Source organism: Hippopotamus amphibius, chromosome 2 (genome assembly GCF_030028045.1).
Source record: "Hippopotamus amphibius kiboko isolate mHipAmp2 chromosome 2, mHipAmp2.hap2, whole genome shotgun sequence".
Classification (NCBI taxonomy): domain Eukaryota; kingdom Metazoa; phylum Chordata; class Mammalia; order Artiodactyla; family Hippopotamidae; genus Hippopotamus; species Hippopotamus amphibius.
The window spans coordinates 89,859,317-89,876,597 of record NC_080187.1 but is presented as its reverse complement, the minus strand read 5'-3'; the positions used below and the strand labels follow the sequence as shown (position 1 = coordinate 89,876,597).

The 17,281-nt window shown below is 35.5% G+C and overlaps 1 protein-coding gene across 5 annotated transcripts in view; it reads right to left on the bottom strand.

The window, feature by feature from the left end:
* Positions 1 to 17,281, bottom strand: part of MPDZ (multiple PDZ domain crumbs cell polarity complex component) — a 154,515-nt gene that overhangs the window by 62,184 nt on the left and 75,050 nt on the right. For all 5 annotated transcript variants that reach the window (XM_057721662.1, XM_057721664.1, XM_057721661.1 and 2 more), the window contains exons 14-20: positions 15,856 to 16,002; positions 14,834 to 14,998; positions 13,236 to 13,421; positions 11,895 to 12,104; positions 9,645 to 9,761; positions 6,782 to 6,949; positions 47 to 331 (exon numbers count right to left, since the gene is read on the bottom strand). In XM_057721662.1, coding sequence (XP_057577645.1) covers positions 47 to 331; positions 6,782 to 6,949; positions 9,645 to 9,761; positions 11,895 to 12,104; positions 13,236 to 13,421; positions 14,834 to 14,998; positions 15,856 to 16,002 — 1,278 coding nt within the window. The remainder of the gene's footprint in view (positions 1 to 46; positions 332 to 6,781; positions 6,950 to 9,644; positions 9,762 to 11,894; positions 12,105 to 13,235; positions 13,422 to 14,833; positions 14,999 to 15,855; positions 16,003 to 17,281) is intronic.

The following is a 17,281-nucleotide window of genomic DNA, read 5'->3' as shown; positions in this document are numbered from 1 at the left end:
TCCCCAACCTCATCATCATACACGAACCACATCTACAGAAGGTCACCTTTCCAGCTGCATCCGTCAGCGCAGGAGAACTCAGTTCTGCACTTGATACAGCTTCATTTGGTAGGTGAGGTTCAGTCCACACTCTCATGTCGTCACATTCGTATTGCTGTTCAATAGCACTGGCAGGTGTATAATCATTTATGGTAAAGCCAGAAGCAGGCCCCAAGCTCAAGTCCACTGCAGGCGGACTCTCACCCTGCCTTTGCATGAGGTTCTGGGCATACAGCTCCTCCAAGGACATGTGCAGATCAAGCACTGGATCTGAGGAATTTTCAGTAACATCCTGATGATTAGAGAACAAACAATAAAAATTATGCCAGAGTGGCATCAATCCATTTCTTAAGATCTTAATGAACAACTATTTAGTGAAAAACAAACGCAACATAATTATTCATTACTCAGAAAGTATTAGCAAACATACACATTTTTGCTTAGCTGATATTCCACATGTTTATTTCATAAATGCTTTTGAATACATTTCCCGCAAATCATACATCCCACACTGAGTCATATTAGTATAATATACTAGTGCTTAAGATTATTAAGATATAATGCTCTGTTCTACTCAAATAAAATTACTCAGAGTTCAATATACATAGGAAAGTAAATAACTTGTACTTCTAAATCTCATTTAAAAAGTACTTCATTTCCAATCTGTCTGAAGTTTCTATTCATTATGAGATCCAGAACATAAAGAGTACGATATTAATTGATTTCAATTTATAAAAACCTCCAAGAAAAAACTGTTTGGATGGGGATTTGTAGGTATTTATGTAGTCGAAAAGAAAGTCATACAATTCATATTTTTACAGGAAAATTTTTCTTAAATATTATGCAAGTTGTAGCAGAAGGAATAGTACTAAGAAAGGGTGTCATAAGATGTAGGTTCTAATCCAGGCTCTCTTATTAACGATCTGTACATCACAGAACCTCTCTTGGCTTTATGTTAGGTAATACCTAAAATTCCCTGAAACTCTTAAAGTCTACAGATCTACATAAATACATGCATCTACTTACAACACATATATTGTATCACTCAAGTGCTTTGGACAAGCAGTGCGCCATGAAGTGCTGCTGAATAAGTGTATCAATTGTTCCTTCAATCCTTTTACTGATGTTTTTAGAGTATAAAATCAGTTTGTGAACACATTATCACCAAAAAAGATTCAGGCCATACAGACGTACACTGTGTATGCATACAGAGTACCACATGAAAGTCTTCCCTATGGCTCATTCTTCCATCCTGGCATCAGTTGGGTGTTTATTCATCAAATTTTTTATGTATCTGCACAATACATATGTACAAGGACACATGCACACATTCACATGCACATATACATGTTCATTTTTAAAACCTAAACTAAACTATATACTATGTAGTGTATTTCTACTTGCTTTTTTGAAGTATCTTTATATCTTAACATGAGATTTCCATGTCAGTAAATATGTTGTCATTGACATATTCTGAATATAAAGTCATTGTGATATATACTGCATTTTCCAAGCTTGTCACTTGTCTTTTACGTTTATATGTTATATACATATATATGCTGAAGTTAAACTCTTTATGTAACCAAGAATTCTTTATGTAATTCTTTTTGAAATTCTTTATGTTATCAAATTTATCAATTTTTTTATGCTTCTGGATTTTATATGTTGCTTAATAATTTCTTCCTCCGCACAGAGTAAAGGAAATGCTTTCTTGCATTTTTCTCCAATTTTATTAATGGTTAGTTTTCAGATTCAGTATTAACCACTTAGAATTTATTTCAGGGTCTGGTGTGAGATACCGGTCTCTTTTTTTTTCTCAACTGGTAATCAATGGCTCCAACATAGTTTTTTACACTCCTCTTGTTCAATCAAGTTTTCATCTCTCTGGAATTATCAAATATTCCTGGAATAAAGAATTGAGGCAAGTGGGAATATCATATAAGCAAATACCATCTTTAAAATCCTTAGGAGCAAAGGATAGAAAAGTATCATCTTCCACACTCCTAGAACCTAAATAACAACCTGTGGGCTCATTCAACCAACTTTATTTTGGTCTTATGAAAAAAACAAAAACAAAAAACAAAACAAAAAAACCCCAATGTACTTACTAGAGAACTGGTTAGCTTCTTTATTACTAAATTAATTATAATAATTATCAGTAAATCAGCCCTACCACTCCTCAAATAAAGATGGCAATCAAGACGACTTTTTATTTGAAAAAGAGGTCAAGCTGCCCTTGTTAGCTGCGGTTTACTATCAATCATGTGACAGAAGTCTCCATGCATGATTCATGAAGGAGTTAACACCGACACATGGAAAAGAAAGAGCTAATCAACATAGCAGACAACATACGCCTACTTCAGAACATTTCTGGTTGCTGAACAACCAACTGAGTTTTATTTTTAAAAGCCCTATGGATCTAAAAGAAAAGCAGTTCTTCCCTCATAAGATGTCCAAAAATAACGACAACTTCCCAGTGCAACTTGCTATCTGAATTGAAGTCTTTCAAAACTCCACCATAATAGGTGCCTCCACTTGACACATACTTGTTCTTAGGAGAAACGAGGGGAAAGGTTAAATTAAAATGCCAATTATATTTGAAAGTAGCTCTTTTTTAATTAAGTGTAATGCATATAATGTTATACTTAGGCACCGTACATTTACATAGACAAGCTAAATACTTAAGCATTTACTGGACACAAGCTGCTTTTTTCCAATCATCACTCTACCACAGAAGTCCTTCTATACTTTTAAAAATACACCATAAGCACAGCTGCTCCAACTTACATTGTTCTCCCACTCTTTCTGAGATGAGGTACACTTCCTTTAATATTGTTACCTTACTGAGGGAAAAGGCAACATCTTTCATACCTTTGTGCACTTGCAGTTTTGTCACTAAGACTTCCACAATTACTCTCATCATCTTGATTAGAATGATGTAGTTTTTGATACCAACCCTTTCTCCAAAAAATAAAAATTAAAAAATGGTATCATCATTTTAAACATAAATGTGAAGGTAGCAATATTTTATGCTACAGAACAACACTAACTGGAGATTTGTTTCTACAAACGTAGATTTTTTAAAAAAATCATGGGATCCATTAGTTTTGTTTGGTGTGCAAGGTATGAAGAGGGGTTTCTATCCTGACAAATATGAAGTTCAACTTGCACTAGAATCAACAATATTTCCCAGGGGGTCCAATATTCAGGAATGTAGGACATGTACCGAACTGGTAATCATTTCATCCCTAGAGCAATAGTGAGAACGTGGGTGTACTAGGGAGTGTGGCGCACAGGTGTGAGGATAAGAAGGAGAAGAGGAAATTCATTACATAGCTATTGGATCTTTACTGATTGCACTTTTAAGCCAAAATAGGGAAAAATAAATGTAAGCCTCTTCTTCCCCAAAACTATATTGAGCTTTTAAACAAAAAGTCTACAAGCATTTAGTAAGTTTCTAAAATAATTATTTCTGCATTCTATTATGTTTTTGGAGGTGACACAGAAAGGGGGATAAAAAGAGTAATCAAAAATTTAAAACCTACAACAATGAGAAAACCCACTGGCTTCTTGACTTTAAAATCCACATTTCAGTGACCTGACTCTATTAATCCAAATACCATGGAAGTGGCATTTTTCAGATTCTTGAGTAATATCTGTTTCCCTGAAGTCCATAAATGATAATTAATCAAATTAAGCTAACACAATTCCTTAAAAAAAAAAAAAAAGCAGAATGGTCCCCTAAATGGAAGAATTTTGTGCAAAGGATCTCTAACATATACCTACAGACCTATGCTGTCTAAGCTGCTGTCCAGGCCCACCCTCTGCTCTTAGGAGGAAGGCCTCCCTCCATGATGAGCCCTTGCTCTGGGTGATCAGCTCTTAGAAATTCCGGTAGCATACCTGGCAAAGGTCCAAAGGCTTCCTCATCAAGGTAAAGGAGAGAGGTAAAATTATTTGTGCATTTCCAGCCACGATTTAAGGCTATGAGATTATTACATAATTAGCAAAGTCAAAAACCTGAGGAATCACTGAGATCCTCACACTGTTTTATCCTTCTTTCAAATCTGTATGACGTTTCTTTGTTTTCCTTAAATATCATATATGGTGTGATTTTTATCAATTAAAGAATCCCAAAGTGAGCTCACTTTTCTTTAAAAATATGGTCAACTCTAAATTGTGTAACAAATTACCATTCTGTCTTTTAAAAATAAATTTAGTGCAAAGAAATAGAAAGATGAATGAATCATCTAATTTGTTCAGTTTTCCAGTAAAATATCTAGGTACTAAAAAAATGCCACAAAACAAATACAAAAACAAACAAGCCAAAAACAAAAAAATGTTGCAGAGATGTACCATGATACACAAGCAGTCATGCTTTCTAAGAAAACTGAAAGCACATAGGAGTTTCACAATGTGTTTTAAAACACCCTCATTAATGTCTCCTTTGTTGCTCTGTAGTTTAAATATTTCAGCTGATAGGTCAGCTTGCCAAAATCTGCTTCAACAAAAGAGTAAACTGCTTGGGGAGAAAAAAAAAAAAAAAAAAAGAAGGCAAACAGACTTCAGTAAGCCAATATGTTGTGCTGCATACAGCCAGCATTTGCCCTGTAAAATATATGCTTCTCAGTATGCAGATTGTGTAATCCCTTTAAGTAACAATTACTAAATTAAACAATGCAATCTGTCCCACTGGCAAGAAGGAGTGTGCTATGCTATGGATTAGGAGATTCCATTAGGAGATGAACACAGCTTCCAGCCCTGAGGCCAGTAAAGATGGAGTATGTTCCAGACAGGACTCAGTCAGATAGAGGGTCTCAGGTGTGGTGAGAGAGGAGCAGCTGCTCCATTCAAGATTATACCTTGCAAACCAATTCAAGGAGATTACCCAGCATCATTTGCAAGGATAACAGGTGCACCCTGAATATAAAAGAAAATGCTTTGAAAATGTTCTGGCAAAAAAATTACTTGTTAATCATAAAATGAGGAAAACTGTCCAAGGCCTATGGAAATTCTACTTTCCAACTTATTCATAAATACAGATTCCCTTCCCACTGAATTTATGTGGAAAATATGTATTTCATATATATAAGAAAGAAGTATTATGCAGTCATTTATCTTAATTTTTATGTGTATTTATGGTACATTTCCAACACAGAAAAATAAGGAAAATATACCCATATATGAACTTTTGCCCAGATTTAAGACATTAATATTTTGGCATATTTTTTTCAATCTCTCTTTTTCTTAAAAGGATATAATGTATTACAGATACAGCTAACTTCCTATGCTTTCTTTTTTCTCCAAGAATAACTTCTTTACTGAAGTTGAAAGGAATCATTCCCACACATTTTCAGATTTTTAAAATATACACACTCACACACATACTCATAAACACTGAATTGCTCTACATATCAATTTCTAGAAAATATAAACAACTCCAACAAATCTATAGAAAGTCATGAAACTCCATACAAAAATGGCCAAAAGATATGAAGAAGCCATTGGTGGAAGTGAAAACCAGATAGTTAATGCAGGAAAACCTGTTCAACCTCACCAGTAATAAGAACTCCAAATTCAAACAGTAAGATATCATTTCACACCCAAAAGACTGGATAAGTTTTAAAACATTACTTATTAAACATTATAGAGTGGGTCACCAAGAAAATGAATAGAGTTGGGTGGAGCATGTATACCAATAATCTATTTCTAAAATGTAGATGGCACAGACATGTCAACTAGTAGCTGAATTCCTCATTTGCCTCCAGTGACTTAAACATATTTAATACTTTGGGACTTCCCTGGTGGTGCAGTGGTTAAGAATCCACCTGCCAATGCAGGGGTCACAGGTTTGATCTCTGGTCCAGGAAGATCCTACATGCCACGGAGCAACTAATCCCGTGCCCCACAACTACTGAGCCTGTGCTCTAGAGCCTGCAAGCCACAACTACTGACCCCACATGCTACAACTACTGAACCCCATGCACCTAGAGGCTGTGCTCCCCAACAAGAGAAGCCACTGCAATGAGAAGCCCACGCACCACAACGAAGAGCAGCCCTTGCTTACCGTAACTAGAGAAAGCCCACAGACAGCAATGAAGACCCAACACAGCCAAAAGATAAAAAAATAAATTAAAAAAATTTAAAAGAAATAAAATTTTAAAAAAACATTCAATATTTGTCATTTACTGCAGTTTTTATGTAAAATATTCTTTGACATTATTTTATATAAAAACATATGAAAGCATTAAGTTTAACTTAGCTAATAAATATTAAATTAATGTAAAGAATATTTTACTACCTAACTTTCCATGAAAGGCAGTTTTAAAACCATTAAGAAAATAAAGTTACTCTTGTAATTTTTCCGAAGTAGACACAGCCAAAAACACAATGTGAGAAACACATTTCATTAAAATTTTTCTGTCTAATATGCAAATTCTAGTCAAAGTTTTGAACCCTGTGTCTATCACGCTGTATCACAGAACCCAGATTTAAATGGTCCCTTGGAGTCTAAAAGATACCCAATTAACACTATCTAAATGAAACTGCACTTTAATCTGATAATGAATCCATGACTGGAGAAACATAATGTCTCTAACTCACCACTCCCACAACACCCCGTTAGGCCGTTTCCGTAGTGTAGTGGTTATCATGTTCGCCTCACACAACACCCCGTTAACAATGACCTCTGGGGAATTACGCACAAAGTTCTCCCATAAATAAAATGGCATTTCCTTTGTACCTTGGGAGGAGAAGATGGAAGGGAGGGACCATAATTCAGGTTGTCGCTACAAGCACTGCCATGAAGAGATAAAACAGATGCTTGAGTGGAGTAGATACTGTCATTATCAGGAGAGTACTGAGACTCAAAGGCAGATTCACCTGCTAAGTCAGCATCATTTGTGTCCACCTAGGAATAAAAACAGTAATCTCAGCTGGGAATTCTGTTCTGATACATACATAACGAAGTCTCCACTTGAGACTAAAAGGCATACTGCTTTCATTCTTTTGTTTATTCTATTTTCTACATAACCTCTTCACCCTCTTCAACACATCAGAAATGTTGTGCAATAGAACAAGGACAAATCGGTGCTACCACAGAAGGTTACTTTATTCCATCAATAAAATGGCAAAGGGTAAAATGAACGGGGGCTTAGAGCAATTCTAAGTATATATATTTCATAAATTAAAACAATACTTTTTTTCCAGTTCACATTTTTTTAAAGAAGCAGCTGCCCAACCAACTCTTAGAGTTTTATAATAAAATGAATGAGATCATCACTTTCCCTATTCAACTAAAATAAATTATTATTCAACAAGGCAGCTAAGCAATTATCTATTTGTAAAGCTCACAAAACAATATATTTTGTTTAAATTATCCTTTAACTAGATGTTAAAACCATCCAAGTTACAGGTCCAGAATTTGATGGTGATCACTGGAAATCAAAAGTAATACCTGTGATTTCATGCTGAAATTACATTAACAAACAAGGGACCTAGTGAAGCTGCATGTCATAAACATCTACCGCTGGAAACTCAGAACGAGTGAGCTAGAGAATTTCACAACATCTTATAAAAAAAATTTTTATTACCGTTTTCTGTGGCAGAACCAGGTGAAACAACTAAGTCACAATGAGCTTGTAGCTCTTCTTCTAATTCACTCACAGTTACACCTTAGAATATACAGAAATGACATAAATACTACTTTTCTCTGATATTATCAGTATTTTGTCTTGATGGCCAAAACCCATATGTTCTATTTCTTTGTGATTTCAACTTATATGTTTAGCCAGGAGAAGCATTATAACATTATACCAGGTCACGTTCTTGCAAAAACCTGGTAAGAATAGAGGCTGGCCATTTTAAAGTGACCCTCTCTCTAACAATATATTTTAAATACACGTTCAAAGTTACTAGTGAATCACTATGTGGAGGTCTACCCTTTACAAATGTACATTACGTACAATAATCTAAATAGTAAATCTTTAACTTTTGCTATCCAGACAGTAGTAACTAAGCCTAGTGTCATGGATTGTAATACATTTTTAAGAGTACCTAACAATATGTATGCTTACTGTTGATGACCTAGAATCTTAAGAAAGAGCCTAATAATCAATTCAACTAATTATTTTACAGATTAAAACACTAGGACCCAGAAAGACTGAGTGACCAATACAAGATTACAGAGCTATACCATTATAAGATGCTACACTCACTTAAAGGTGGGTCTAATTCTCTTTTTCACTGGTATTTATTTAAGAAGATTCAAATACATCATGTAAAATGTACAGAGAAAACTGTTGCTTGGCACTTCTAAAGATAATGATATATCTGTGTCCTGTAACATTTTAAAAATAATTTACTATGGCTGAGTACCTTTCTACCCTAGCACTTTATGTAGTTCATACCATTCTAAACTCCTTAGTTTTGAAGTGGTAATAATGCCCATGGGGAATAGAGCCAAATGCTCAAATGTTACCTGGAATGCTAAGCACTACGATGTGAAATTATTGCACTCATTACAACATACACCAAAACTTTCCAAAGAGCTACTTCAGGAGCTGACAACTGAAAAATACTAACAAGAACTATCTCCCTCAACACTAGGATTACCAGAATCAAAGAAATAATTCATACTCCGGTATAAAGCATGATGTGCACAATTGGTTATAAATGCCTAATGGAGAATTTCACAGGTTTTAAACCTCTCACTGGTCCAACACCACAAAAACAAGTATTTAAAATATTTCTTTCTAGTTACCCTGGGCAATGTTTCTCCACCTAAAAAATTTAGGTCAGGAACCTGGCTTCAATGGTGTAAGGACTAGGAATAGGATTATTATTCCTAGGACTTACACTTATATTGTATAAATGTCACATGTATATTTATATCTGGTATTTAGTTTTACACTTTAACTACTAACATAGCATTGCCTCCTCTACCAGACAATAAGGTTCTTAGGATCAAGAATCATGTATTTACCCAACAAAGTGGCTTCCAGTGTTTCCCTAAATATATTTATTACAATGAATAATTTTATACAGATCAGGTAAAAACAAAATTTTAATTTAAAAGTTTCTGGTAAATCAGTAATGTTAACAAACATGTATTCACAGAAAACATGAATTTTGCTGCTTTTGGCAGCTTTTGTGCTCTTAATCAATAACTGAACCAATTTATGTGATTTTCACATTATTAATGTCTAATGAAATAATATACCCATTACCCCATTAAAAGGAAGCCAAAACAATTGATATATGACTGAATAGTGAAAACAGTTCAAGAATGCCTAGAGATGCCCAAGTATGAAATTAGAGCAAACAAGGGCTCCAACAACTTCTGGCATGATGTAAAGGTTAATTCTACATGTTGACATAATGCATTGCTAACTGAATTTTCCCCCACAGATCTAACAGTTTTCACATATATAATGGTTTGTTTTTCTTCCCATTTCGAACTATGAGAACTACTGGAGTTGAAAAGAAAATGTTTAGTTTTCCAGAACATAATGAACAAAGAATATAGTAAGACTTTAGGATATTTTGAAAAGCAAAAATAAGACATAAGATTTTAAAAGAAAGCTTGATAAGCCATGGACACTAACCAGAGCCAAGTCAGCCCTGAAGAGGGCTTTGTCAGCCAGTCCTATCTCCTCGCAGGAATGCAGCGGGTAGAGAAAGGAATCCTCCTTAGCAGAAACATAACCCTCTTCTGGTGAAAGCTGCAGGAAGAATGAAGCCCAGTGTTTGAAGATGAGTTCATGAAAAAGAGAGCGAACAGGAAAGAGGGAGGGAAGGGGAAGACGGAGGGGGAGAAAAAAAGTAAGGGGAAGATAGGAAAAATGGGAAAGTTTTCAAATAATGTTTTCAAACTATAAAGTCATAATAAACATACGACTAACATAAATGATGAGCACGAATTATGATAAATATTGATATTTAACAGTTTTATATTTTAAGACACAATGAAGATCCTTATTCCTATACCATCATCTGTTAGACGAGAATCCCTTTCTATGAATTCCTTCATCCTTCTTATAAAAGATTATCAAAATCAATAATTTTTTATATTATAATAATCTTCTGGTCATTTTTACCTGCCAAACATCTGAATTAAACAATGACTTCTTAATACAGAAATAAGGAAACTTTTAGGTGTTAAGACATAAAAGAATTTGCAGAAAAATAAAACTTTAAAAAGAAGGATCAATTTCTCTCTGTCGTCCCTTACTAGAATATTATTTTAAAGAACGTAATTTCCTTGACAAGGAATGTTAGTGAACCCTACAACGAAGTCTCTTAATTTAGCATGGCTTAAAATACAACTACCACCACCAACTCTATACATGCACAATATGGTTAAATTTTACTCCTGAGACATCAAATAAGAACCATGATCACAGTGGCCGAAATCCTAGAATTCTTATTATAATCTCGGATAAAAAGGCTAAAATATTTAGACTGCCCTGCCTACATCACTCTGTGTCACCAATACATGCAAAAGTATTTTAGAGAAAAAATGTTTATCCTCTTTTCCCACACATATGAGTTTAATGTTTAGTAAAACTCACTTTATGTAAAAGAGATATTTATCATATATTGCAACGCATGTTCAATTTGAAATATTAAATACTCTTATGAAAGAAACGGATTTTACAACTAACTAGGAAAAAAAAAGACTGCTGTGAGTAAGTGGCATGGATTTACCGTAAGGGCAGTAAAAAACGTATATTGAATCACGTTTGCCATTTTCTTTGTGTAACAGAAGGACCAGAACCAAATGTATGGTCAACCTTAATAAACACGTAAAGTCCCATAACGACCTATCTTCATTCCTACACTCTCCTTTTCACTGATCTCTTGCTCTGATTTCTACAATCCTGGTTTGATTTGAGGTTTGCTTAACATACTTTGCCTCTTCCCTTCCTCTCTTCTCCCTTTCTGTTTTCATAAATATACTTTCGTAGGTTACCAAAATTCATTGCGGAATAAAAAGCAGAGCACGAAAAAGCTAATCAACATTTAAAACATATTAACAAGCTTAAAATTTGAACAAATTCTTTGACAAAGTCAGCAAACTTTTATTTGACGTTTATGAAAATATATCTATGTGTTTGCATTTTCTTAAGAGAAGGCATATTTGCCTTTTCACTTAAAATATATTTACACACTGAAAAAAATCCACAAATATTGAGACTGTCTCTAATATTCCATTGCAATTCAGGGATAAGTACTATGCTGCAATCACTATAATAAGCATATTGGAATTACGTAGCATGAATTTATTAGTTCTTTTCATACTGCAGTAGTTAATAACATGAAGGCTATAACCTCCCAGGAGGAGAGCTACAAGCTGATGAACCCACATTAGAAAGTTCAATTTCTGGCTCTGCAGTAATTAGACAGCAAATATTTTGAAGTGAATAGAATACAGGAACTTAACCCACTGTGACAAGGATTCTCCCTTCTTCCACTATAATTAAAAAATCCACTGTTAGTTGTTAATGCTATGAATTTCTCTAATATGCCACTATACTGGTATAGATACTTTAAAGCCTATTTCTTTGAAAACATTTGATTCTATATTGATCATGACCCTATTTTTTTTTGTAAAAATGGTCAAAAGTGAACCACAGAAAGTGAAATTTTAAATGTATTTCTAAACTTCTTGGCTGTTTTCTTTATCGTTTTAAAAAATATTGCCCAAAATTAAATCTTTACACGGTGGAGCCAATAACCGTGTTGATGAAAAGCACCAAAAGTCATGATTCAATCATGTGAACACCTGAAGCTAAAAGCCTGAAAGACAATTTTGTTTGCAAATAAATAGAAATCAATACAATCTGAATTCTTACGGGTAAAGGCTTGGCCACTCCTATTCTCACAGTCCCTGATGGTGTGCCCTTCAGTGCCTGGACAGCTTCTTCAAGACTGCTGTTTTCCAAATTCACATCATTGACAAACATGAGTCGATCTCCAGGGAGAAGTCGTCCATCCTTTTCAGCAACACCACCAGGCACCAAGGAACGAATTACGATCACAGTGCTTGCTGGATCAATTGGGTCCTGACAAAACGCAGAAGGAAAGAGGTAAATCCTTCCTACACTTAAATACACTGTTACAGGTTGTACATTCTGCATTGTAATGGAAAGGTTATTATTCCAAACGTCTTAAAAATTTCATACAACACTCCTAATGAATTATCTGGGTAAAGGCTTATCTCCATTTTACATAGTTTAGGAAGAGTCCACCCGAAATAATGGTACCCTCACTTTCCACGGTTCCCAAATAGACCTCTTAAATTATACAGGTAACTTTTAATTATAACTTTAATTTTTGATGAATTGTCCAATTTTATAACTATCATCTGAGATCCATGAATTATTAACAGCAGCATTTATTGATAGGATGTTACTATTGTGGAACACCAGTAGATGTGAGTGTACTGAGGGAAGGGCCTGTTTTTGGAATGAAGAAATACAGAAGGAGGCCATATCATTTTTTGGTGATGCAATGTTTTCAGATACAAAGAAACCTTAATATTAGAACAAGACCCCAGAACCAGGCCCTAGAAAGAACACAACTCCCTGGAGTCATCTGAGATGGCTTTCCAGCTCAGTATTAATTAATGAGGAACAGCAGCTGGGCTTCAACATACCAGCGTTAGCACACCCTCAGTTACTCAGCACAGAACACAACTTGAGGATGCAGGCTACACCTGACCAATTTAAGATTATTCCTTAGTTCAGTCAAACAATAAGAATGTTAGAATTTATAATATATCCAATTCTAAGTCTACCATTCACTTCAGACAAAAGAAATAAGTATTTAATACCTTCTGTTTTACCACTCAAAAATGAACAATCCATTAAGAGCAAGGAAATAAAAATAATTTAGGCATATCCCCCAAAGGAACAAAAAAACTATATTTCTATGACATTCATAAAAAGTATTCTGCATATTCTTCAAATTTCCAAGAGCTGAAATATAAAAGCGCTCAAAGAATTCAATGTCAAAAGAAATGTTGTATGATAATCAATTAATCATATAAATTATTATTCTGAAAGACTTACTAGAAACAAGAATACATCTTCGATGACTCTAAAGTATTACCTGTGTTTTCTCTGCTTTAACAATACATGTTTAATATCTGTCATCCTTTTTAAAAATAATTGTTAAAAGTAGGATATATTTACCTGATAATCTAAAATGCTAAAACCAAGTCCTTTGCTCCCTTTCTCCAGCTCTATGTTCTGAACGTCAGCTTCCCACATGGCCAAAGGTCCTTGAACCTCCTCTGCATCCTGACCCACATCAGTCATCGCCAGCACAGGATCCTCTGTTTCCGAGGACCCGATGAACTCACCTAGATCTACATGAGGCTGGATAAACAGACCAGACAGCTCTTATTTCAGACGCACTAGATGCGCAGATGCACATACCAACACGACAAGGAAAAGGGAGATTCCCAGCATCTGCCCAGAATAAAACACTCCCACAGGAGTAGCAACAGCTCATCATGAAACCTTTATGAATTAAGTTAGCAAGTTAGAAATACCTAACTTGTAATAGGTATTTAAAATGTATGATTCAAAGAACTCCTATAAAAATACATAGTGATTACATCTCAGAAGCACGATTGTGGGCAATTTTCACCTTTCTCATCAGTGTCTGAATCATGTCTCTCCTTAGAAAAAAAAATGTATAGCTATTTTGATATTAAAGAAAAAGAATTCTTATGATAAATAAGAACAATTCAAGAGGAGATGGCTGTATGTAAAAGTTCCATACTCTAGGCAAACAAGGGCTCTAAAATCCTATGACCTGTGCACGTGATTATTTCATTAATAAATTAACATGCACAGTGGCAAGACGAGATCTGAAGTCAGACTAGCCTGTGCTTGAAGACTTGTCTCTATGATTTTTTATCTGTGTTACCTTGAGTGATGTTCTTAACCTGGGCTTCATAGTTACCCATCTCATAGAATTTTTGAGAATTAAGTGAGGGAACATTTAAAAAGCACTTAGCACAGAAATAGGGGCTCAAAACATTAGCTTCTTTTAGTAAAAATATACTGAAGTGAATCTAGGTTTCACATCACACAGGAAAAGTGTGTTTCTGATGGTGAAATGTTAGCTGAAATACTACCTTTGCTTTTTTATCAATTTTTGCACAGTAGGACCGTGGATGCGAATCTGTCTGCCCGCTTTATTATAATAATCCCATTTATATCACATAAAATGTATTTGGATACATATGGTGCTAGGCTGATTTCTACACAATTTGGAATTATGTTTCTTATTCTCCCCTATTCTTATCACCCTGTGACAAGTGCTGAGCTGGGGAGGTTACAGAAAAGTATCTTTTACCACATATGTACTATATACTCACTACTGCTGTATTTCAATTTCTGTTAAGGGGGACAATACGAATGCTTCATAGGAATATTGTGAATAAATTACACAAGCACATATTGTGCAATAATACCAAATATCATTATATATCATATTTAACCCACAGAGCAACCCTCCAAGACAAGCATCAGGACTCCCATTTTACAGAGGTGGAAAGTAAGATTCAGAAAGATGACGTGACTTGCCTAAGGTCACAGAGCTAGTAAGTGCCAAGCCTGATTCAAACCCAGGTTCGTCTGACTCCCAGGTCTATCCCACAAGCCACAGGATTTGCGAGGAAATCAAATACCAAGTAAGAGAAAAAAGGCGTACAAATTTTTAAACGCTATTTAGCCTTTTCATTACACAGACTAGTCTCCTATATCTGCAAATCTGATACCTTTTCTATTAGTTCAATGTCACATAAGTCCAGGCTCTCCAACTCTGACCGGGTGGTGGGTGGCACTGTCCGACGACAGCACACCATTGTCACCTCTATAGGCAGTTCTTTTAAAATAGTCACCACATCCTGGTGATTCTCCCCAAGTAGAGTTATGCTGTTCACCTGCGCAAAAAGAAAAGTTGGCCAAGAAAGAACATTTCCTAACATGACTACTACTTTCAAAACAATGATTTTATTACATAAGTATAAAACTGTGCTCGGGGGATGACCAAGGCTCTGCTGTGCCGAGAACTGCAGCTGGACCTGTGGTGGTATTACCGAAAACAGTCTACACACAGCACTGCAATCGTGTTGGAATTGGACTTCTAAAGTACTCACAGGAAAATCACTAGCTTTCACCCATGTTTCATATGCCAGTGTAATAGTTTGGAAAGGGAGAGTTAATAAAATCATTCCTAAAGGATAAAGGGAAAAGAAGTTTTTTTTAAATACGTTATACCATTACTAAATGAAGAAAATCAAGATAGAAAATGGCATGTATAATACACTAGTATGTTTTTAAAAGTGGGAGAAACGAATATATTCAAATTTTCTTATTTACTCATGAAAATTATCTGGAAGGCTGCACAGAACCAATGACAACAGAAGTTACACCTAATGAAGGGTGATGAAAACTGAGTGGACTGGGACAGAAAAGAGACTTCTCACTGGAGTATGCATTTGTCTCTGTGATTTTGAAATATATTAATATATTACCTATTCTAAAAAGTGAATGTTTAAAAATTTTTAAAGAAAGTTTTTATAGTTCTCTGGCCCTAAAACAAACAAACAAGTAAACAAAAACCACACATGGAATTAGGTCTGAAGATCCATGTACATACATATTTGAAATTTCTGCTCTGGGTGGAGTTTTCTTTCTCAAGTACCTTAAAATAAGAACTTACTTATTCACCACATTAAGCCTCCCACAGCCTTTTCAAAATCTTATTTACAGAGGGGAAAAGGAAATAGCTGCTTACTTCCAATAGCTCATCTCCACTGAACAGCTTCCCACTGTGTCCAACGGGACCTTCCGGTAGAACAGATCGGATAAAATGATGGCCCACTGTTGCTTCCAGACTTATCCCCAACCCACTGTTCTCACTGAACTTGCTCACATGGGCCACCTGAATGAGAAAAATCATCACAAGTTTTAGTATTCTTTCATTTATTTTTGTCTTCTCCTGTATGTATTTTATGTTCACTCCCTAAAAGGTCAAGTTTCTCACAAAAGTTTCACAAACCCTATTGTAAAGCTGCAAACCTTTAGAGCTTTGCCTTGGAAAGAGTATTGATGTCTATCAGCTTCTTGAACCAACACAAACCAAAAGGAAGTAAGCAGGCGCAAATACCCAAGACACTCTGCAGTGCCTGCAGGTGCTGGTAACAGATGGAGGGTGGTCAGAGCGAACACAGATAAAACCAAAAGCCTCAGCTCAAAGAAACTACAATAAAGAGACACCCTTAGCCCGTCCCATGTGCCAGGACTGGGCTAAACCCATTACACAGATTCCCTCACTTACTTCTCATAAATAGGTACAATGTCTATCCTTGCTTCCCAAATTAAGAAAATGAGGTTCTGAGAGGTTACCTTCAATAGAGTCACACAGCTACAAAAGTGCTTTGACCCTCAGCAGTCTGAACCTAGAGCCCAGGCTCTGGACCATACCCTGTATCAAGGGGACAACACTTGTCTTTAAAAGTGAATCAAAGCTTAAAGCAGGAGAATAAACTTTTTATTTCCTACTATTACACTAAATAATGAAGAACTTTAAGAAGTCACCATTTTCACAAAGAATCCAATCATTATAATATTAAAACCAGAAAGTATACTAAAGATGATCTGCTTTACCCCCTTTATTTGATAGTTAAGGAAACTGAGGGATAGAGGGACTGCGAAAAGTACTGTTTAATTACAGAAGATCTTTTTCAAAGCTTAATGATAACAAGCACAGAGTTAATCCTAGATGCTGCATTATCTGACTTTGCAATCTAATGCTGGATGAAATCCCTCTACTCCTTAAAATCCAATTTTGGTATCACTTCCTCCAAGCAGCCCTCCAGGTCCCCACTTATAATATCCATCAATCCTTCTCTCTACTACCCCACTCCTATAACTTCATTTATGCTGTATAACGACATAGAAAATAATTTGAAATCCAGATCTATGTTGTATTTACCTGTCGTTTGATGAAGACCCGTAAATACCTTAGTGCTTTCTTACTTGTAGTACAATCCCACCCTTAACAGATTACTGGAAGTGCCACCAAGAGAGCACATGCACAAAGGGCAGTTAAGGTCCACAGTCTCAGGTTGAGCCCCATGAGGAAATGGCTGGAGAAAGGGTATTCTTCACTGTCCAATTACCACCTGAAGGACTGCAGCCTCAGCTACTCGTGCCAGCCA